Source organism: Scomber japonicus, chromosome 8 (genome assembly GCF_027409825.1).
Source record: "Scomber japonicus isolate fScoJap1 chromosome 8, fScoJap1.pri, whole genome shotgun sequence".
Taxonomy (NCBI): domain Eukaryota; kingdom Metazoa; phylum Chordata; class Actinopteri; order Scombriformes; family Scombridae; genus Scomber; species Scomber japonicus.
Genome location: NC_070585.1, coordinates 2,546,372 through 2,570,045, shown reverse-complemented (window position 1 = coordinate 2,570,045; position 23,674 = coordinate 2,546,372). Strand labels below are relative to the sequence as shown.

Here is a 23,674-nt window from a genome sequence, read left to right as displayed (position 1 = left end):
ATTATTATGTATAAAACTGCCAATCAGGTTTATCTGCTTATTAATCAAATGTATTGGACTTCTATTCTGGATCGTTCCATCCCACTAAGCCAGTTTCGCCATGCATTATTGACCACTAGATTATTTGTGTTTACTCGCCCCAGTCAAAATATGTTAATGTACAATAGTGTCTGATGGAGTGTGTCCAGTTCTTTCTCCTGTTAACCTCTCCTCTCTGTACATTCATAAAGCACCACAATACAGACAGCTGTTTCACTCAATTTAAAACAGTTTAATCTCATACTGTAATGTATTTGCATTGCCTGGTATAAATTCACATCTACTCATGTCTTTACAATGACTTTCTATGTGATTGCGCCACACCAAAAATTCCCTTTGTGTTTGGTCTGGACACACCATCAGTCAATATGTATCAATCAATACAGATTTAGTTACTAGTGACTGAGTCTCTTTTAATTTGTCTTCTCCAAAGTCTCTGTATATTAGAGAGTTACAACATGTTTTCGCCCTGCTGGCCTTGGGGGCAAGGAATTGGGTTGTCAGTCTTTCAGTCGTTCCATCCAACATTTGGTGCAGAGAAAATATTGACAGCTGCTGGCCAGATTGCAGTAATGTTTGAACACCCGAGGATGATTCCTAAATATTTGTACAGCCCCTAGATCTTTCCTCCAGAGCCACAGCCACTCCTAAAGTTCCCCTTGACCAATATTTCTAGCTTAGCAAGCAATGCAGTTCCTTTTGATATATTCTACATATGTGTTCATGGACACCAGAGAAAGAATTCATGCAGCCCAGAGGATGCTTTGACACTGAGTCTTCCTTCAGGACAAAGTCAACTTCTTTAAAACTACAAACTATAGATGCACTTTTTGCACACACCGGTGTTTTATGTTTATTAATTAAACATCTCCTCATCCCCTCAGCATCACCTTCCAAGCAACTAGATGGTGAGAACCAATGCTTGAAAGCAGCTCAGGACTGTGGTCTGTATGAGAAGTGTGGTTCCCTGCGTTCAGAGTATGTCCTGGCCTGCACCAAGCGGGTGCCTCAAACCAACCGATGCAATCAACACAAGTGTCACCGAGCCCTGCGCCGCTTCCTGGAGCGGGTGCCTGAGGAGTACAGTTTGGGCGTCCTGTTCTGCCCCTGCACTAACACCATGTGTGGTGAGAGGAGGAGGAAAACCATTGTACCCTCCTGCTCCTACCAGGAGATGGATGGCATTCAACCCAACTGCCTCCACCAGCAGAACTTCTGCCGCCGAGACGACCTCTGCAGGTTAGACATGAGGCCCAGACAATATATGGGCTACCACATATACACATTTGTATTGTTTTATTATGAAATTGTAACATTGCATGCATGTGTTTGGATATATATTTTATTAAAACATTTTTTTAGGTACATTATATCCACTCTCCCAAATCCTCCAATTTCCTTGCAACTCACTGTTGATTTAAACTCAACATTTTATTTTTGGTCCTACTGGGTCCTATAAAATACGTATTATTTACTGTAAATGGTGTTGCTTTGTTTACTAAATTGTTTGTTAAATTATTATTATGGTTAAGCTCTCGTCACATCATAAGTGCTGCAGCAAAAGTTACGTAGTAGGTGGTGCTGTAAACTACTAGCTAGCTGTCAAGGTACTGTAGCTGTCAAGCTAACCAGTAACATGGTAATTAGCTAGGAAATTGCTTGAGCTAGCTGGCCACAATAGCTCTCCAAGGGAGCTCACTCACAAGCTAGGTCGCTCACTCTTCATTAAAGCAATGTAAGCTTTTTGTATCATTGGCTCCTGTCTCAGAAAACCACGTCTTATTTATGAAGCTGCTTACATTCTGCCAGATGAAGGATTAAATAGAATTGGATGACTAATCTGATCGCTTCTATTTTGGACCCTGTGTCTCCCTGTTCCTTACTATCAGGACGGTCTTTAGGTGATAATTATGATGATGCGATAAGGAAGAAGAGACAACTATTCATTTTACCATCCCACAAATGTTTAAGTGCTTTTCCAGTCTAATATGTTTAATGTATGGGGTAAATAGTGAATACTTGGCACAAAATATGAACTCATTCATTCTGGTACTGATGAAAAAGGCAAAAGGCCCTCTCTAGAGGCAGTGTTTGGTTTTTCCATTCTGGGCTACTGTAGAAACATGGCGGTCTCCATAGAAGAGGACCTGCTCCCTATGTAGATATTAAAAGGTTCATTTTAAGGTAACAAAAAAAGCAACAATTCTTATTCCAGGTGATTATGTTCCATTTAAAACATACTTATGAATATTATATTCAGTTTCTCCCAAGTCTGTTAATCTAAATGCCACTAAATTCTACACACTGCACCTTTTAATAAAATAGGAGTGAAAAGGACTGTAGGAACAGTGAATCAGAGCAGATATAAAAAGAAGATGGAAATCATGAAAGGACAGAGAAAAAGGCAAAAATGTGTCAGTACTAAATAAGAAAAAGGTTTTGGATTTACAACCCCCATATCCTTTGAGCTTAAATTTACAGGCTCGCACACACACCCCAACATACCCACCCAAATTTCCTTCCCACTTATTGTGTTTGATGTTGAGTTGTTGTTCTGTTTTTGCCAGGTCCAGACTTGCTGATTTCCTTCAAAACTGCCAGCCGTCTCCTCTGAAGGCCAGCGGCTGTCTGAGAGACTCAGCTGGCCTCTGCCTCCGAGCCTACACCGGACTCATCGGTACGGGGAGGGGGAGCTGTTGGGTGGGGGGTTGTTATGGAGAAAAGATGGAGTAAGAAGTTGAATTACATAGCTTAGGTCACTGAACAATTTGGCGTTGATTTTGAATTTATTTAATCTACTCGTCAGCCGGTTGATTTCTGTTATTTGTATGTATAAAGCAGGCTACATTGTTTTTTACTTTTTCATGTATGGAAAACCATTAGGAAAAAAAAACGGATCATTTTTTATTAGGTAACTAACTGTATATCTGTACTTTTATGCCCTACACTATACCCATTTTAAACTGATTTGTAGATAACTATCTAGGTAGCTTAGTAGCTTATCTCATCAAATATTTAATTATAATAACAGATGCTCCTTCACATAATAGTATATTCGAAAATGTTATGGGAATAAATCTAGAACCGTCTCTCCTTTCTCAAAAATTAAGATAATACTACACATACCAAATTATTTGAGTTGGAGGTAGTAATACAAAAACTTTATTTCTTAAAAAATTGAAGATGTGAATAAATAGTTTACTTGGATGCTTTTAAAAAAACCCGAGAAGCTTTACTTCAATTGTGAAACACTTAACTACTCTTAATCATTTGCTCAGCATCATAAAATGCTAAATGGGGCAGTCACATGGAAGCTGTGTACGTAGATTAATTAATGACCAAATTAGACTGATTAACGTTCATTAGGGCACTTTGATTTTAATTGACTTTTGTCATTAATATACTTCCGTACATGAGCTTGTCTTTAATACAACAACAGCACAAACATGCTGGCTGGCATGAAGAGAGGGACTGAGATGAAAAGAAAAGAAGTGATGGTTAAACCTACAATTGTTACAAATGAGTAACAACTACATGAAAGACCTGGCAGCATGTTAAATATGATGTGTTTTCTGTAACAGAGCTATAATGCACAGATGTCAGAATCCTGTGAATGGATGGGTGGAAGGATATATGGCTGGAGTGGAGAGGCAGGAAGTGTAGGTAACGGGGTGATCAGAAGAAGTGGAGGAGGAGAAGCAGGAAGATATAGAAAGTGAGGACACACGACAGCTGACAAGAGATGTGGATCGAGAAGCGTTGAGTGGCTATCTGCTCGCTCTGACAATGATGGATGACTTTTCTATAAGGCTCATAGCTTTCTTAAAGGCACAACCTGCATAATCCACATATTTACAACAGAGTAGTCTGCAGGTAGTTTCATTTTTTTGTGTTTGGCAGTCCTCATGAGTTCCTCTACCACTGATGGTTAGAAGATGTTGAGCGTTCATAAAGCCTTATGAGATACAGGCTGTAAAACTACATTATATCTGTAACATAATGCTGACCTAAAGCTTCACTATTTCCTATTCTAAGAAGGTTTATCCAAGCATTATTTGACTATTTATGGTTCCGCACTTACTCATTTTGGTAAGATTGTGTTCTTGGTTTAATAAAGAAGTCTACAGTGATTGTGTTTACTCTATTAGCATGCTACTATAGCAACAACCTTGAACACACTGAACTTGAACCTTAACTTTATGCACTAGAAAAAAAACTTTTCCTGTGAATGTATTCCAGACAGCAATAATGTTTTCAGACACAACATAATAGAGAAAACAAATTGATATTATATAAATGTAATGTCTAGGAGACTGGGAAGGTCTGCATGGTAGAAAAATGCATTCAGTCAGTCATGCTGTTTTCTCACTGACTGCAGCTCAAGATACACAAAAACAGTTATTCTGAGTGGAAATACACACAGAAGCAGTATTCTTCATATCTGTTCATATTTCACTGTTTCTGCTCGTAAATGACTTATGGCTTTATTTATTTCATTATTAGTTATTGTGTGTCTGAAATATTTGTTTGGTTTTTATTTTAGGTATGATAATTAAAATGACAATTGAGTGAATCTTGAACCTTGAACTTCCTGCCACAGTCTGGGCATTGAGCTGAAAAAGACAAACTCCAGTTCCTTCAGCACGTTTTTTTTCTTCTTCAGCTCAGTTTGAAGTAAAAGGACAGTAACCTCCTTCTTTTTTGTGCCATAAAGCAATTTATCTGATTTCCTGCCAAGCTGCTCAAAGTAAAATCCGGTGTAGAAGCTCATACTGTAGAGTCTGCCAGTCTTATTGGCCATGATAACATTTGTTTCTATCATGTTTACATCTCTGAAACATACTGCTTCTTTGACTTGTCTAAAGCTAACTTTTCTACTCCTGACTCCTGACATGCAGGTACCATCATGACCCCCAACTACATCAGTAACAGCTCTGCAGATGTGTCGCTGTGGTGCAACTGTGAAGGCAGCGGCAACCAGTGGCAGGACTGTCTGAGACTGCAGCACATGTTCACCCACAACAGCTGTCTGCGTGAGTCTACACTGAACAAGTCACACATATATTTATTGTCTATCATCTCTGAATCTGTGACAGTTTGATCAGATTCCATGCACAAGTTTATCATGTTTCTTGGTTGCTTGTTAGTTTTGGAATACAGAGACATGATGATGAGGCTAATCCACTCTTGATTTCAGTCAAACAGTTATTGTCAAGACTGAATTACCAACTGGTCAAAGTTACCAACTGCCCCAGGGCCCCAGACCTCCAGGGGCCCCCAAAGACTTCAGTCCACAGTGTGTCAGTTGGATTCATTTTATTAATTGCACATTTGTTTGGGAGTATGCATCACTATAGCACACTATTAAAAAAAGGTGCAAATTCCCAAATGAATATGTTCTTATATATACATCGGTAACCACATTTGTTTCCTCCGATCAGTAGTCTAGTTCCCGGTAAAATTTAGGAGGCGGGAACTTTACAGCTGTTGTGTCTCCATTGCAGAGTAGGACCTTGATAGGACCCACCAGACTCTGGAGGTGATGTAATCATTCTACAACAGTTTATTTTGGCACTTTCTGTTGATGTCACATCCTGTTTTGAGTATACTCAGTTGGCACCGAGTCAACCTCAAGCCCCTACTATGAATACGAAAGGAGATTTTCCTTCAGTGCTGCTTCCTGACACCAATGGTCATGGCCCTGTAAAATGACCCCAAAGTTCCTGCAATGGAGACGGCCCTATTGAGGGCCCCTTTCTGCTCACTTGCCTGTTAGGTAGATCTAGCCTAGAGAAGAGCAATAAATCGATATTACATTGATATTGTGATATTTTATAGATATCACCTTAGATTTTGAATATGGTAATATGGTGATACGGAATAAGTCCTACTTTTAAAGGCTGTATTACTATTACTATTTGGTCAAAAATATAGTGATATCTGGTTCTGACCATATCACCCAGCCCTAATCCAGCCATGTGCTGACTGCAAACATATTTCTATGCATATTGTTTCAAATAAATATTTCAAATAAAGCATCAGAGGAACAGATGTATTAAAAAAACTGAATTAATGTGTCACCATCAGCGTCAAACATACTGCGGGGAACAATTCAAAGAGAATTAATGAAAGAAAAATGACTTTGACAGAATGTCTGTAGAATCTTGTGGGGTGGTTGGCTCCTGCAGAGATGTTCACAGCATGAACTGAACTCTATCTCTTTATATGTCAGCTACAGTACATCCTACATCCTCAGCATTCATAAGAGTCTTACGGTCTGTATCTACAGCGTGAGCCGGCGGCAAAAAGCTCGAGAGGTGTGAAGAGAGGGAGCCCAAAGCGTAACCCCCCCCCCCCCCCCCCCCCTCCAGCTGTCACTCAATCACAGCAGCTGTCAATAAGGCCGTCGATACACACTGAGCCTGTATGTCCAAACACTAAAGCCAGGATCGATGCGTCGATGCACTTCCCATAAAGCTCGGTGATTTATCAAGCTGCTGACAACTCAAACAATAAAGCTGCCAAATAGATATGTAGGTTCACGCCTACTGGAGATGCAGCGTTGCAGCGCGCACACACACACACACACACACACACACACACACACACACACACACACACACACACACACACACACACACACACAGAGGCAGTGACGGGGCCTTGTGTCTCCATGCAGGTAACTCTATCAGTTGGATGGAGAACCCCTCCTCCCTGCCCGCAGACATCACCCCCCCTCCCGCTCCCAGACCCTCCCCGCTGGTTCAGGAGGACGAGCTGCTGAGCAACAACCACCTGCCCGAACACAACGACATCGTGAGTACACTCCAGCTCATCACTGCACGTTTTTAGATTACCTTTCACACTTTTTATCCTGAGGCCTTTTCTATTATCTTTTAAGGTTGGAGCTCATCTCGTCACTGTCACACTGAGCCTTGTTTATTTATTCTGTTTGTTTTATCTGCACTGCTGGGGCTTTTTTAAATCTTTTGACTATATTCTTTAATTTATTTTTCCTTCAGTTTTAATTTTTTGCGAGCTCATACTCGTATCATCTTTCAGCACTGAGTTAAGGGTTAGATGTAATGTTTAGATATTTGCCATAATGTGACCATCATCTGTCTGACCCATACTGACCAATATTTATATGTTTATTTACATGTTACGGCCTCAAATCTGATCAATTTTAAAACAGAATACAGTAGGATGTAAGGAAAGAGTTAAAATAAGAACGTGTGACATATTCTTAGAGTAATTGATATTTACATATTTTGTTATATTTGGTGAAGATTACAAAGTAATTGCAGTTATTAATGAAGTTATATTAATTTTTTGACATTCAAATGAAATATAAAAGGGACTTAATTATTATCTTATATTAATAAAAATATGTCATATTAATATTACATATTATATTATATAATATAGTTATAGTATTTTATTTTGGTCATTAAATTCAATTACACATGTGTAAATAAAGTAAATAATCATATGTCCTTTACCCTTTTTACATGAGTCATTCAATAGATCCTGATGTACATAACAAACACAACACATTTATAATAATAGGCTAATAATGATAATTATTATTATATATAAAATACAATACAATAAAACAGCAGCAGATAAACACATAAAAATGAATAAATAACATAATAAAAGTTTGTAATTAAAAGCCAGATGTTAAATATTATTATTTAACATTGGGAGAGAAGAAAAAAGCAGGAATAAGAGCAAATGCTAAAACACAGTGTAACAGTAGCAGCAGTAGAGAAGTGCTATAAAGTCAGTAAAGTGTATTATTATGCAATACTTGATTGATATATAATTATAATTGATAACATTACTCACTATAAAGTCATACCAGAACATGAACATCTGTAGCACAAGGAATGAAACACAGTAGGATTTGTTACACTGATTCATTTTTAAGAGGAAGAATGTGCTATTTGTTCTGTGAGAAGTTACATAGCACTAATCAATTAACATGATATTGATCATGTATAATGTCAAAGGAGTCACTACCAACAGTGACTTAGCAGCTGACTGCAGTATGAAGTCTTTTGGTGCCTTCCAGCTCATTGTTTTAGTTAGACAGCCTGTTACTGTCCTAACCCCATATTGAATTTATTGTTGTGTGTTGTGTCATGCACCAGAAGTGCCCAGCCCAAATGGGCTTACAAGACACTGAAACAAAAGAAGAAAAGCACAAATAATAACAAATGAAAACCAGATAACCAGATAACGGTTTATAGCAACTGAACATATAGACCGTCCTGATGCTTTTTCCAGGCTTCAGATTCATATTTAGGCAACTTAAAAACATTAGAGTTAAACAGCCAGTCCATTCTGTCATCATCAGAGCACCAGAACATTTCTGGGTATTTAACACACATTTCAGTAAATAAAGGAGTTCTCAGTTCATCATACAAAGGACAGTATAAAAGAAAATGATTCATTTTCAACTTCATTGAGTTCACATAATTCACATAACCTTTCATCTTCCAGCATATTTTTAAATCTACTGACTTCAAGGTTCAGAGGGAGGATTCCTGTTCTCAGCTGAGCCACTAAGGACCTTTGATTTCTTGATAAGTTTGCTTTAACATGAGGTTCAGGGCCATAATTATGCTTAATTTGGATATATGTTCGTAATTTGGGTTTTAATAAAATATCATTTAACCATTTTGTCTCAAATAAAGCAAATACTTTCTCACTAAATAGTTAGATAACTACCTAAGGTAGTAATATGTAGATAAATACTGTATGAGTACATTTACTTTCACTCAAGGAATGGGCTTCCTCAGAGAAACTTGCTTCCACTGCTTACTGTAAATCCATCTATATTATTATGGAATTATTATTATACTGTAGAGGTTTAGTTGATTTACTCTTTCAACTGTATCAGCACTAGAATATACTGCTTCCTTACTTTTTTTGTGTGTGTGTGTGTGTGTGTTTGTGTGTGTCAGAGCAGACTGACAGCACAGTGACAGATAGAGAGCAGCTTTTCCTCCCATCATCACCAATGTGTCTCAATCTTCAAGTCAAAAGTTCAGGCTAGAAACCAACCACATATTTAGACTCTACTCCTAAACAGAAAGTTGGGTTCACAATCCATTTAACTTGTATCATTTATGCAGCCGGTAATGCTTTTTGGTGGGTCAGAAAGCCTGTCAGTGACGCTTGTCATAAAAGGTCATACCTCTTAACGGTGGAACACAATAGTGAGTCAGCATTTGATTTGAAGATCAAAGGAGTCGCTCTCGGGCAGAAGTTCTCCGAGCACTTTGGCGAGCCTTCAAAAGATTAACAGTGTGATCCAACAGCTCCTGAGGCCATGATGACAGCACTGACTTCATGAATACAAGTTGACTTATCCACAACTCAACAACTATCTGATTTGAAACATTAAAACATGAATTGAAAGAGATGATGAATCCCAGCATGTAGATAAATGAAGCAGAATAAAGGAGAAAAAGTGCTTAGCAATGTGTCCTGATTAATATGACGGTTGGCTCAGACCTTAATCAAGTGTTGAAGCTGTTTTTGTTAATTGATATGTTTGTTTACTGCTTGTGAAGTGATGTGTAATTCAGACTCACAGCCTAACAAATAATAGATTATTTAGGCCAATACAATCATGACATTTGCTAAAATTAGATAATGATATATTGTATGATATTCTTTCTTCTTTTTTTTTTTTTTTTTTACATTTCTGATTAACCCCTTAAAGTTTAAATCCTTAAAGGGGACCTATCATGCTATTCCTTATTTTCACCATATTTTTACCATAATTACTGTAGTAGCAGCACAACTAAACAGCCCAATTTGAAGTCTCTTATATTGAAAATAGATTTATATGTGTGTTTATAGCGCAGCGTAGTGGACAGTCACTTCTGAAACGTGCCACATCGTGACCCGGTAGAATCAATCAGTTACAATGTTGGATGTTCACATTAAACGTAGCCAGTACTGTCAAATAGTGAGATAAACGTAGAAGTGATCAGTGTGAGGAAGAATCACCAGCTGCTTTGAATGCTCAGTTTCCATCAGTTTTTTCTACTCTCAACCCGAGCTGATGTCAGCTTGTGACTGATTTCTTTATATGGTCATCTGTACTAACATTATGGCATTATGGGTAGTCACACTGAGCCATGACTCCATTACACAGCAGGGCAAAGTATAATAAGTAATTTACCTGCAGCTCTTCATCAAACATCATCATCATCATCATCATCATCATCATCATCACTGTGGCTGTACCTGCTAGTACTGTTCCTCCCTGGAATATTTCTAACTGACCTGCAGAACTAACCCAGAGCTCTAAATATATCAATACTTTTTTTCAGCACTGCTAATGCTCTGCTAATTCAGTGTGTGTGTGTGGGCTCATCAGGAGGTTGGTCTTAAAGAGACAGGAGCTTAAACTGCCTGTTATAGACAGAGGCTGAACTGAGGGACTGCATGAAGTGCCAGTATGTGAGTCCTGGAATGAAAATATAGAGCTGGAAATGAGCAATAATAGAGCTCCCCTTTATGATTTGGCAACATTTGTGGTCAATAGCAGAAACTCTAAGTGGAGTTTAACAGTAGAGCAAACACTCTACTGGCTATGAGCAGCTGCTTTGACAGGAATATAAGAGCAGAGCAGCTGGTGTATGTGTTCACATCGCTGCCAAACTAATGTGGACGAGGAAAACAGAAATGATGGAGAATAATCACCTAACTGACAGAACATGAAGCAAATTTTCATTTGCTCCAAACTGCCAAAGTACAAACTGTACATTAGCAGTAAGCTAGTTAGCAACGGACGGAATAGCTGTGCCTGAGGGAGTGTGTCTGGAGTGTTTGTGCTCAGTTTAGTCTGTGACTGAACTCACAACTCAGCAGAGACTCCACTTCTTTCTTTCATTTCCTTCCAGTCTCCCTCCTTTTCCCTCTAGTTTTAGTATTCATCATGGATAAAAAGCTCTTAATGAATATGAGTGTCGTTTTTTTTTTGTTGTTGTTGTTTTTCAAAGTAAAACTGGTGGTGAAGGTCAGACCTTAATTTAAACCAAAGAAATGTTCAAACTGTTTCATTTCTCCGTAGCAATTAATCAGGCGTCACATGTGACACGCAGACAAGCCTCGGCCCTGCAGTGTTTTCATTTCACTCGTATCGGATCATGTGTGAGTCTGCCAGCCCAGTAATGTGCACACAGTAACACACACACACACACACACACACACAGACATGCAGAAATGTGCTGCAAACACACTCCTGGCTGCCCTTGTCCCACACACTGACCATTAAATGTGGTCCAATCCAATCGCAGTGCTGGCTACTGTAACCTTGGCCAGACCACAATCTGCCATGGCTGAGGCTCTCTGGCTCCCAGCATGCCTCACTGCCAGAGATAATCTGGGCCGCCAGACAAGAGGGGATTCCAACTCTCTCTCTCTCTTCCTCGGTTGCCCTCCTCCGCTCGCTCGCTCGCTCGCTCGCTCGCTCTCCCTCTCTGTGTCCGTCTGTGTCTCTCTCCCAGTGAGCGGATTAGATGAGGTGTTGGTTGGAAGCAGTGCATCAGTCAGGCTTCATTAGTATGAATTTATTCATGCCCATATGTCTCCCCCCACCCTCTTTCTCCTCTTTCCCCAAATCCCCTCCTTCCTCCTCTTTTTACTTCCTTCTGTACTTTTCTTAGTCTTCCCTTCTCTTCTTTTACTCATTTTTTCTCTCTGTTCTAAGTTGCTTCAATCTCGCATCCCCGAAGCCTTCCCTGCACCTTCTCCTTCGCCAACACCCCCTCCACCCCTCCACCACCCACACCTACTCCACATCCACTCATCCGTCCGTCATTCAGCTGCTTGTCTTGTCTCTACGAGGAGCTTTCGCTTGTTTCTCTAAAGTGATTTTTCCAGAAATTGAAAGGTTTCACTTCAAAAAGCGGAGTATCCGCTCTGGCAGCGAGAGAGGGAAAAAAAAAAAAAAAAAAAAGGATAAAAAAAGAGTCACCTGATGTTCACAGCTTAGCATTTAGAAGCACAGATGACTGGTCCTTATTTTTAAATGTTACATTTCCACAAGGAATGCAATCAAATATGTATTGACCTGAGGTTTTGATGTCATGATGGATACCAGTAGTCTATTTATTTTGTCATTTACAGAGATGTGCATTCTTGTTTTATATAACTAAAAGCTTAAGTGACTGCATAAGATAATTACATAACTTAGAGTTTTAAAAAAAGCATTGAGGATCTCTGAAGTCAAACTGGAAACAACACACACATTTAAGAATAAATGGACAGATGGTATGTATATATATATATATATATATATATATATATAATTTTTTCTTTTTTTTTCTGCCATTTAACCCTTCCATACTGTTCATATTGTACAGCAGTGGTCACCAGCCCTGCTCCTGGAGAGCTACTGCCCTGCATGTTTTGGGTACCACTATAACACAACTGATTCTCATAATGAACTCGTTATCAAGCAGCTGAAGCTTGTCAAGGGCTTGATAATGAGTTCATTATGACAATCAGGTGTGTTATAGTGTGAAGGGGGGGGGGGGGGGGGGTTCCTAAAACATGCAGGGCAGTAGCTCTCCAGGAGCAGGGCTGGTGATCACTGTCCTACACCCTCACTGTATGTTCTGAGTCAATTTGAATCCCCTTGTCTAAGAATCTGCTCCAGTCCATACCAAATGTTGAAGCACATGTGTTTAGAAAGCAGTCTTCACTAACCCTAACCCTAACCCTACATCATAAAAAGAAATCATTATTAAAACTATTAACTATTCATTTCACTAAAACACATGGATATAGATATGGAGATCATTTGACAAGTCACAATTAGTAGCACCTATACAAAAGTATAACATTTTGAAATATTTTCATTTTTGGGTCAAAAAGTCATCAAATTTCACGTTAAACACTTTTTTTTCTCCTTTTTTTCTTACAGCTGTCACATGTCAGAATAAGTCAAATTTGACTCAAACAGTATGTAAGGGTTAAAAATACAGTAATGTGTCTTTTCTTATCCAGATAACATATTCAGATATAGCTGGCATGTTAATATCAGGTGGGTCTAAAGAAGAATACAGTACTAAACAACAGCAACACACACTACATTAAACATGAGTACACAGTATGTATAAGTTCTCTGGACATGCGCTCATCCTAAAAAGAACCAACCGCTCTCTTTCACTCCAATTATCTTCAAAGAAATATTAACGATGTTCTTCAGGCTCTTTCTGTCCCTCACCAATAAGTTATAAAAGCAGCAGATCAAAGGAAAAGGTCACAAGACTCTCAATAAAAGATAGTGACTAAGAATAGCTGTGCAGACTGGAGGAAGTTAAGCTGAGACAGAAGGTGTTATCTCTGCTGGTCATGTCCCACCTAAACTGTTTGTTACGTACAATCTATTTGAACTTAAATGAACAGAATCCTGAAGGAGATACAAATGTAACCGAGGTAAGTGTCTTGTTTACAGCCTGGGCAGCTGTCAGACTGGATGATGGAAAGCTAAAAATGAGTCAAAAACACCAGTCAAAAAAATCCCCCAAACTAAAGTCCTTAAACAAGCAGGTATCACAAGCAGTATCTCAATGAAAGGATAGGAACAATCTACACACACTAACCTAGCATGGGCCTTGGGCTTCTCCAGATGTTGATGCATATTATTGAGGAGGAACAGCTGGGCGTCTTCAACACTTTTAACACTGCAGTGAATCAGACTTGCAACAGCTTTAAAGTTTTTAACAAAGACCGCTTTTGATTAAATTTTAATATATGAACTCGGAAATCAAAACACAACCAAGTGACATATAAAAAGAAAAGAATGACTCACTTATATGTAATAAAATACATGATTCAGCGGTTCAATACCCGGCTCCTCCAGTCCACATGTTGATGTGTCCTTGGGTAAGATACTTAACCCCAAAATGTTTCCGATGGCTGGGCCAATGGTGTGTGAATGTGTGTATGAATGTGTTGGTTTCTCTCTGATGCAGGTTGGTACTCTGTGTGCTAGCTCCTGTCATCAGTGTATGAATGTGTGTGAATGGGTGAATGTGACATGTAATGTAAAAGAGCTTTGAGTGGTTGAAAGACTAGAAAAGTGCTATATAAGTACTATTCTAGTCTATTTACCATTAAGGGTTTTTTAAAAAGTATGTTATGGTCTGATCTCCTGCAACCTCCACATCCTTACTTAAAGGACATTGTTTCAGACAGAGCACTGAAATCAGGTTTGCATGAAGTCACAAGCTGCTTTATTTCTGCTTTACCATCACTGACTTATTTGACTACCAGCTGAATAGTAATGTTCAATGTTTATAACTTGTAACGCAAGATTGTTCTATTCAATTCAAAACTGTATTAAGGATGCAGCTCATGGAGGGGTCCATATCACAATAAAACACAAAATAATATGAAAGAGAGAGAATAAATGAATATACAGACAATATCTAAGAACACCAATAGTTCCACATTGTAGGCGAGAACGTGGCAAAACTCAGCTCAGGGTTGCTTAAAGCCAAAATAATACCATCAGCAGAATCACATTATCTGCATATACATCTGTATATAAGATTTCATATTACAGCAGAGCAGGTAGGTACACAAACAAACAATAAAACAATACAACCATGTGCTGCTCTGATATGCACATAATGCTATATGAATATCATTTCTAGTGATACTGGTCTGGATAGTCTATATTCAGGGACTACCATCTTATTTTAAACCAGTCATAGTAGGAAAATCTCAATCCTGACTTGAAATATAAGGTAACTAAACATCTGCCCACAAACAAACACATTAAAAGTGTGAAGTCATTTGCTGTGATTCACAATGTTTTAAAATTGATTTTTCATAATAGACTTCCCATTTTTCTTCATCAGGAGAAGAGGTTATGTCAGGGGTCTAATACATTTTTTATTAGGGCTATACAAATACTACCAGTCCTGGAAATCAGCTGTATACCATCCAGGTCAGGGTCTGTGTAATGTGGATTTGATGGGTCAGATTGGATTGGTTCAATCTGTCCTTGTTTGTTTAGTCCTTCAATGTTGTGTGTTGGAAGTCGAGGATCTTAGATTGGCTGCTTTACCTGAATTTTATTTGACTTCTCCAGCTTTTTAAACTTTGTACAATGTATAAATATCCTGAATTAATAGCTGAGAAAAGGCCTGACAAATTTCGTTCACACTGTCTCCTCCTTGTCAGGTGGAGGAGACGGAGGAAGAGGAGGAATTACGGACGCAGATGGAGGAGGAGACTGATGAAGGTGGGCAGTTTGACGTCATCCCTCAGTACTCGGAGAGGGCTACCATCTCTAACCTGGGCTCCTCTGTGGCTGGAGGGGCTGCGTCCCTCACCGCTCGCCCCCCTAAACCCATCCTACTGCTGCTCCTGCTTCTATCTGCCTGCCTCAGCTGGGGGTAGAACAGAGGATACAGAGAAGACACACACACACAGAGATGCACACACACACACACACACTGGACCTGCCAACGATCCTGGACTGACTGCTGTAAAATTATAAGAAACATAGTGAAGAAACGGACTTCACCTTTTGTCAGTAGCATCCCCGTTGATTCCCCTCTCCTTTCCTTCGCTTCTCTCCCTCCCTCTTTAATTGAAAATGGCACTTTGTTTAACATCTGAGTGCAGCTGCAGTGGTGCGTCTCTGTCAGGAGTAGAGGAGAGCCGCTCGTATTAAAGTGTTCACATGCTGCCATCGACCAATGAGCATAATGTAGCTGTTAATCTCATAGGTCTGGAGAAATGTCTTGGTTTGAGTGGTTTGCACATAAATACTAGTTGGCTAAAACATCCAGGCGTGGAATGGAGAAAATGTTGCCTGCTAGCTGTTATTATGATTATAATCATATCAATTTCTGACAGGTGCAATAACTCCCAAAAATAAAATAACAAAGTATGAATAATATTGAATTAATAAATATTAACGGTACAAAATGATGCAACTATTGAGAAACTATAGTTTGTACACAGTTTGTCTGGTTTAACTAGGAACTAGAACTACCTGCTACAAATATTTAGCATAACAATGGAAGCTCATTTAGGCTACATTTTGGTTTATCTGACGTTCACCAAGGCTAGCAGTGGAAGTCTTAGAGGAAGTGTTAGCAAGTCATAACAACTGGAAGTTTTCTGTTCTTCCCATTCTGAACATACTGAGAACTCATTATTTTGAGTAGCTTGTACCGTTGTTAGTGCATAAGTACTAGTTGGCCCACGTGGGTTAGCATAAACACATACAGAGGTGAAATGGAGAAACTGTTCATACTTGTAGCTGTTATTATGAGTAGCATCATCAATTTCTGACAGCAAAATCAACTCCCTAGAGGCAACAATAAAAAAAACATTTTAACACTAAAAAATGATGATGCAACTATTGAAAAAGTGACTACAGCTTACACAGTTAATAACTAGCTGCTACAAATATGTAGCATAACAGTGGAAGCTAATTTAGGCTACATCTCAGCTAGCATGAACACACTTGGAGGAAGTGTTGGCAAGTCAAAACAACTGGTTTGATTTGTTTCATGTTCTTTCTATTCTAAACATGCTGAGGACTTATCACTTTAGAATAGCATACTTTAGCGTGCTAAAATATTAGCGTGCAAACAAACGTAGCAAACATTTTAGGAAACAAATATTAGCCTATTAGTAACAAACAAACACAGCTAGTATGTTTACTGCTAGAATCTTTTATATCAGTTCATTCATCACTTTGAAAATGGCTGCTTTTTGTGTAAAAAAATCTTTTTCACTCAGAATAATAAACATTTTTCAAGCTGACTAGCTAGCCATACAGTTGTGCTACATGTTCCAGGCTCTTCATTTGGCTCACAACATAGAGGAAAACTGAAATGGTTGCTACTTTATGCTGCCAAAGAGCAAACAAATGTAATATGGAAGGCTACAAATATTTTACTTTGCCTTCAAGTTAGGATAATAAAGATATGCTATATAGAAAAATAAAACTTGATATAGACTGTTAGTTATGGCTACGCTGATATTGTCCAGTACTTTTAAAGGTAAAATACTAAAATGAAAATAATGAACATTTCCAAACACTGAATACTACACTGAATTTAGCACTTTAAGCTCTTTCATTTGACCAATGGAGCAAAAGCAGCACATATCATATTGCTAGCCTACGTGTCGTCATAGTGACTAATGAGTCAGAAGACGCTTAAAGAAAGGACATGAGTGGTAGTCCTGTGCTCTCATGTGAACACCTTATACAGATGTGCTCCACCACCGCGGCTGCAGTCAGACCTTCTTGTGCGTCTGTGTTTCTTTTAACTTATTGACGGATGATGATTTGTCCCGCTGGTTGTGACTTACCTGTCCATGGGTCATCCTAACTATGACTGAAGGGGGGGAAAGGGTGTTGATATATGAGGCATCAGTCAAACTTTATCACCGTGATGTATGGAGCAATCCACCTGTCCCTGCCACCGCCCCTATTCTACAGCCACGCTGAAATGACAAATTACACACTTGTCTCTCATTGTTTAATGAACATCAAGTGCCAAATGTGTGATGTGTGTGTTTGTGTGAGCGCACGCAGGGATCTGGCAGAAAGACTGCAAAGGAAATTGTGTAAAGCTTTTTGTTATAATTTGAGTCTTGCATCGTTTCATCGTTCCCACCCACGTCAGCACAGCCACACATACGGTACCGATTTCACACACACACACACACACACACACACACACATACATTTACACACATACTGCCTGCCACGTATTGAGCCGATGCAGCTCTTTCTTGCTTTATTGCTCTATCCCTGTCCCTATCGCCCTCCCCGGTGACTCAGGGCCGGGACCCAAGCTGCCACAGGCAGCCATATGAATAAAGCCGTCATAATAAAAACAACACACCAGAAACAATATGAGCTCTAAAACGGCAGAACAAATCAAATAGCTCCCCAGCAGGCGAAAAACACACGCTACTTCTGACACCGACACAGAGACAAAATGAAAAGAGTTAGAGAACGAGTGGGAGAGAGAAAGAGCGAGGGAGAGATGTATAGAGGACAAATTAAGAAAAAAAATAAGGCCAAGTCCCTGTGTGGTCTTTGTGCGTTTGATGTTTTACTTGTTTTTAGTTGGGAGGCTGATAATCAGTCCCTGACAACATCTCTTTATCATCTGACAGGCTCCTGGGGGAAGGTGTGTGTGTGTGTGTGTGTGTGTGTGTGTGTAAAATGTATGTGTGTGTGTGTGTGTGTGTGTGTGTGTTTGGGGAGGGGGGGGGGGGGTAACAGGCAGTGATAGAAATAGTGCGCTATTGCAAGAACAAAAAGGACCCTGGAGCACAAACATAGCAGAGAGAATCGCCAGCTCTTGATTTTCTATGTCTTATAAATCTTTTGCTGACACTAATTTTTTTCCTCGTTTCTTTCCTATTTCTGGAGAACATGTAAAATTAACTTCCATCTGCAGGGGCGCCAGTGATGGTGGTGGAGGGCAAGGAGACGGAGGGAGGGAGAGAAGGATGGAGTGAGAAATAGAAAGGGGAGAGAAAGGCACAGAGGGAATGGGAGGACATCAAGTTAGAAGAGGCAAGCAGGAAGGAAGAAGGAAGGAAGGAGAGGAGGAAAGAAGAGAGGAGGAAAGAGAAAGGGGGAAATTAAAGATAGGCAGAAGTTGGAGCGGAAAGAAGGAAACACATTGAAAAAGTAGCAAGGACAGGAAAAGGAAAGAAGAAACAAGAGGAAGGAATGAGGAAGGAGAGAAAGAAAAAGCAAGGAAACATGGAGAAAAAAGAGGAAAGCAAAAGATGGAATTACAGGAGCTAAGACAAGGACAAGGAAAAGACAGCAAATGGAGATGCAGAACGAAAGAAGGAAAGAGTGAGGAGGAGGAGGAGGAGGAGGAGAGGAAAGAGAGAAAGGAGACAATGAAAAACAGAGAAAGAACAGAAAAAGAATAAAAGGAAATGGAAAAAAAGGAGAAAGAGGAGTAAATGAGGAAAGGGATGTTTGCTTTGTGAAAGCACTAAGGAAACAAACTACAAAGGGAATGGAGGGATGAGGAGAGAGATGGAGAGAGAGGTGACAGGTCTGCGCTGTACTTTAACCTCTCTTTCTCTTTCCTCAGGCACTGCTTTTGCGCACAACTGCTGAGAAACACACACACAGAGACACACACAGTCACACACACACACACACACACACACACACACACACACACACACACACTCAATCTGGAAGGCCTTTCTGTCTGAACACACCCCTCAGACAAAGCGTCTGTCAATCAGTGGAGCAGAGATAAGAGACAGAGTGAGGCTCTGTCTGCTCACCTCAGATACTTCTATTCAAACAGTGAGCAGACTGAACAGTAAACGCTGCTGTTCTGTGAGCAGCACTTTACTAAAGTGTTAATTATAAGAGTCATAAACAGCAATCAGGCACTGTAATCTAAAAAGATGATACTGATTATAATGAAACATTCATTATATGTGCATCAAGTGTTTTCATTAAGCTTCACAGGTCATGACATATCTATAGAGGTTAAATACTTCAAAACACTTTATAATTAGTGTCAGATTCAAGATGATCAAATGTAAAATGATGAGGTGAAATTCTATAATTTTCATATGTTGACAAATTACAGAAGACCCAAACCAAAAATGAATTTATCCTACTAACAAGTATTATGTGTGTATCATCTGTAACATAGAGCTCCATTATTGTCCAAAAACTATTAAAAACACATCATTGAGCCACACTGTTGCACTGTGTGACATGTTGCTTCATTACCACACACACACACACACACTGCAGTTTATTTTGACTTATTACTGTACATACACATGTCAGAAATACTTACTAGAAAAAACCAAATGTGGATTCATCCACCGTTGAAAATAGTCCAGTGCATATTTTTCTTGTATTTATTTTTGTATTTATTTATTTATGTATTTATTTATTTATTTGACAAGGACAGTGCACATTATATAGTATTGCTGTAAATATGTTAGAGTTAACCGAGTGATTAGTTTTCATCTTCAGTCCTTGGCCAGATGTTACGATATGCTCCCTAAAAGTATATATTTTTAAAAAAGGATAAAAACACAATCAATCAATCAATCAATCAATCAATCAATCAAAATCAAATCAAGACAGTCCATGGCCAGATGTTACAATACGCTCCCTAAAAGTATATATTTAAAAAAAGGATAAAAACACAATTAGAGAATGTTAATGTAAATGTTAATATACAGCTTAAACGTTGAAGCAAGCAGGCAGTAGCCAAAGAAGCATATAGTACATGAAGCAAGCAACAGAGCAACATAAAGCAGAGCTAAGCAAATATTAGTTGAAGCATGAAAGCAGTGCAGAGGCATATAGGACATGAAGCAAGCAACACATACATATATGTGATGAAACATGAAAGAGAGAGCTACACAAGAGTCACAAACCACAGCAGACAACACAAGTACAGTAGTCAGAGAAACAAGGTGGCAACAGTGGAGAGGAAGTGCTTTTTAGTGCTGACAGATTGGACTATCAGTGAACCAGCATTTAGATATGTGTTAGAATACAGTTTCAGTCCTGTGAGGCTGAGACAGAAAAAGCTAACTGACTAAAAGCACTTCTCTGAAGTGGAATAATGCAGTCCCCTCTTGTAACTCCTCTCATGATATGATATAGGGAGGAGGGGGGGTTTACCATGTATGATTTTAGCAGCGGAGCCATACATTTATACACTCAAGCAGGTTTTCCCAGCTGAGGAGGTTATATCTTCCTCAGAACTGCACAGTGGTGGATATTATTAGGTTATTTTAAGTGTCTGTTTATGAGAATACTATAGTGGTTTCAATATAGTGTGGTTGGCCTGTAACCAGCTTGTCAGAGAGCAGGTCATGTGACAGGAAACCATTGAGTGCATGTACATCTTGGCTGCCTCAGTGGACATGTAGTTTCTTATGAATATGAAACGGGCTAATTTGATTCATTAAGGTTGGAAATTGGAATCAGACTTTGTGAGTTTGGCAGCAACTTGTGTTTTCATGTACATACAATAGAGTGTCATCAGTGTACAGTCGTATGTCACCCTTTGGAAACAGAGATGCCAAGTCATTAATATAGAAACTATATAACCAGTCAACAAACAAAAAGTATCTGATTGATGTATTCCAACAGAATGAGATTGGTTGGAGAGGTATGATACCGATTCTGCCAAAATCCACTGTCTCCTTCTGTTTGAGTGACAACTACAGTAGTCAGCAGCTTTTGAAAATAACTCAGCCTTTTTTAAAAATTAAACTATATAATTAAGATTTATGTATAAGTGAGGTTGACACATTTTTGGTTTTGGTCTCCTAATGGAATTTGTTGAATATGAGACAAATAATACAACAAAAGCCTTTATCTTTTAACTGAACAGAATGCTGTATGGGTGTTTATTTATAATACAATGTGTTTCTAGTGTAGTTTCCCCTTTTTTCATGTCATTATTTCAGTCTCACTAGGATTTTGCTGTTTCCAAGTGATAATTGTAAAACACTTCAATTTGCTTCCTTTTCAACTGTTTAAAAAAAAAAGTAACGTTAAGTTGTAAATCAGAGGAGGGAAAACTGTTAACTGCTTAATGAGCTCATTAACAATCATAATAAGTCATTTGTTTTATAAGTTTTAGTATAGAAGGTGTAATTTGTAGGCTCAGGTTAGCAGTCTGTGCAGCAGCACTGTGGAAATGACTAGACACTAAATTGAATGTAGAGTTTTGCCTCAGGCTGTGTGGTATAAACGCCAGAGCTGATTTCAGGTGTATGCTTAAAGATGGCTCAATTGAGAAAAATAGTCAGAAAGGGTTTGTTTTGAATCGGTGGAGCTTGTTGGAGGCTGTACGCAGCTCTGTCTGATCATTTTATTTAAAGTGGTCTCACATCAGTGAGTCTAAAAAAAGTTATTTTAACTTGGGAAAGTCACAAATTGGTCCAAGTTGAAAATTGCCATGTCTGCATTTAACATGGACATAGAATTAAATATCTCAAATTCTTAAAGGGACTGGGTTATGTATCTTATAAGCTAGATAGAATAAAAGCCTGGAGACATCAGCAAAATCCTGGAGGGACATCAGTTAATTTTAATGTCCACAAAATAAATCTGCACCAGTTGTATGCATCAAGTTTAACTTTGAACTTTGAGCTTGAACAGTTAGGCCAAAGTGAGACCAAAGGTGTTGCAGCGCACCACAGAAAACAAGGTTTCATTGATCTGATTCATCAGCTTGATCATTAACACCGAAGCCAAGCAATGTCCAGACTATTCCATAAAAAGCAGAGACCCTGCAGGTTTTTGTTCCAACCAATCAACTGTCTGAAGACTGAGAATGGTTGATAAAATGAGTCAAGCCTCCAGTACTCAGTTTGGTCGGTTGGTTTGGTCTTGGTTTGTTTGGAATGAAAACCTGCAGCTGCATGGTCCTTTATGGTTTGGACATGCCTGACCTAAGCCGAACATTTAACATGATCAAATAAAGAGATATGTCCTCCTCTTCGCCTAGTAGGATCTTTGTACCTCCTCATGGCTGGGTTTAGCTCTGATCACTCAATCTCTGGCTGTGATTGGCCAAGCCTTCAGCCATAGTGACATCGGCTTGCGTTTTTCCAGAAGTTGACTCTGGCTCAACTTTCCAGCTGAAACACACTACAAACCCACATTTAAATGAATGGGAGGATTGGCATTTTCATTGCCCCATCTGATTTGGTTACTATGTCAACAAGCTTCAAGCATCACTTATTTTAATTGAAAGCCTGGATGAACATTTCCATGCCACTTTCTTTTCACTTTTAAAAAGATAATCAATGCCTGATTTTGCTTTTTAGGGAATTTAAGACATTACTGGAATAGACAAAAGTTGCACAATCCACTCTCCTTGAAACAAATGAAGTGAAGCTACTTGAAGCAGTCATCTTGAGTTTACCCTGACACTCACATGACATCCTCCTCTCACTGCAACGTAAATCCAGTGCACCCTTTTGATCACGGTGCTGGACTTAATCCGGCAGCGCTCTGTGCTCACTCTTTGCCGCATGCCTCTTGCCACAGCGCTCACCTGGAAGATTTGTCGCTGCTGTTCACAGCATTTCCACCCAGCATCCACCTGTAAGCTCTCAATCTATATGTTACCAAACGGGTGAACTTATTGTTGTCACTCCTTGTTCCCTGCTGTGCTGAGCTTGGTTAGCAGTCAGAGGTTATATGCTGTATATTCCACATTTACATAATAATTCATACATATCAATGCCTTGCTTAAGGGCGAGCAGTCTGTGCTTATATTGCAATATGTTTAGTAGCTACTGAGCTTTTCCTCTCTTCTAAATGTGGACAAAAGTGAGCATAGTGTAGACTAAATCACCTCAAAAGATGAAGAACAGCTTCCTCTGAACTCCTCTGCATTCTCTCCCCTACATTACACAGACTTAGATAGCCAGGTCAGAACCCCCCCCCCCCCCCCCCCCACCACCACCACCACACACACACACACACACCCCTGCTTCCTACCACCCAGTAGTGAGGGTTAATTGAGATCAGCAGGGGAGGGCGGACGTCTGATTGACGTAGCCGACGGGGCCGGAGCACTGGCCTTTT

The 23,674-nt window shown here is 39.3% G+C and overlaps 1 protein-coding gene across 1 annotated transcript in view; it reads left to right on the top strand.

The window, feature by feature from the left end:
• gfra3 (GDNF family receptor alpha 3) overlaps positions 1-15,480 on the top strand; it is a 54,815-nt gene extending 39,335 nt beyond the window's left edge. The window contains exons 4-8 of the mRNA XM_053324503.1: positions 924-1,278; positions 2,607-2,716; positions 4,938-5,072; positions 6,719-6,855; positions 15,262-15,480. Coding sequence (XP_053180478.1) covers positions 924-1,278; positions 2,607-2,716; positions 4,938-5,072; positions 6,719-6,855; positions 15,262-15,480 — 956 coding nt within the window. The remainder of the gene's footprint in view (positions 1-923; positions 1,279-2,606; positions 2,717-4,937; positions 5,073-6,718; positions 6,856-15,261) is intronic.
• The last annotated feature ends 8,194 nt before the right edge of the window (positions 15,481-23,674 follow it).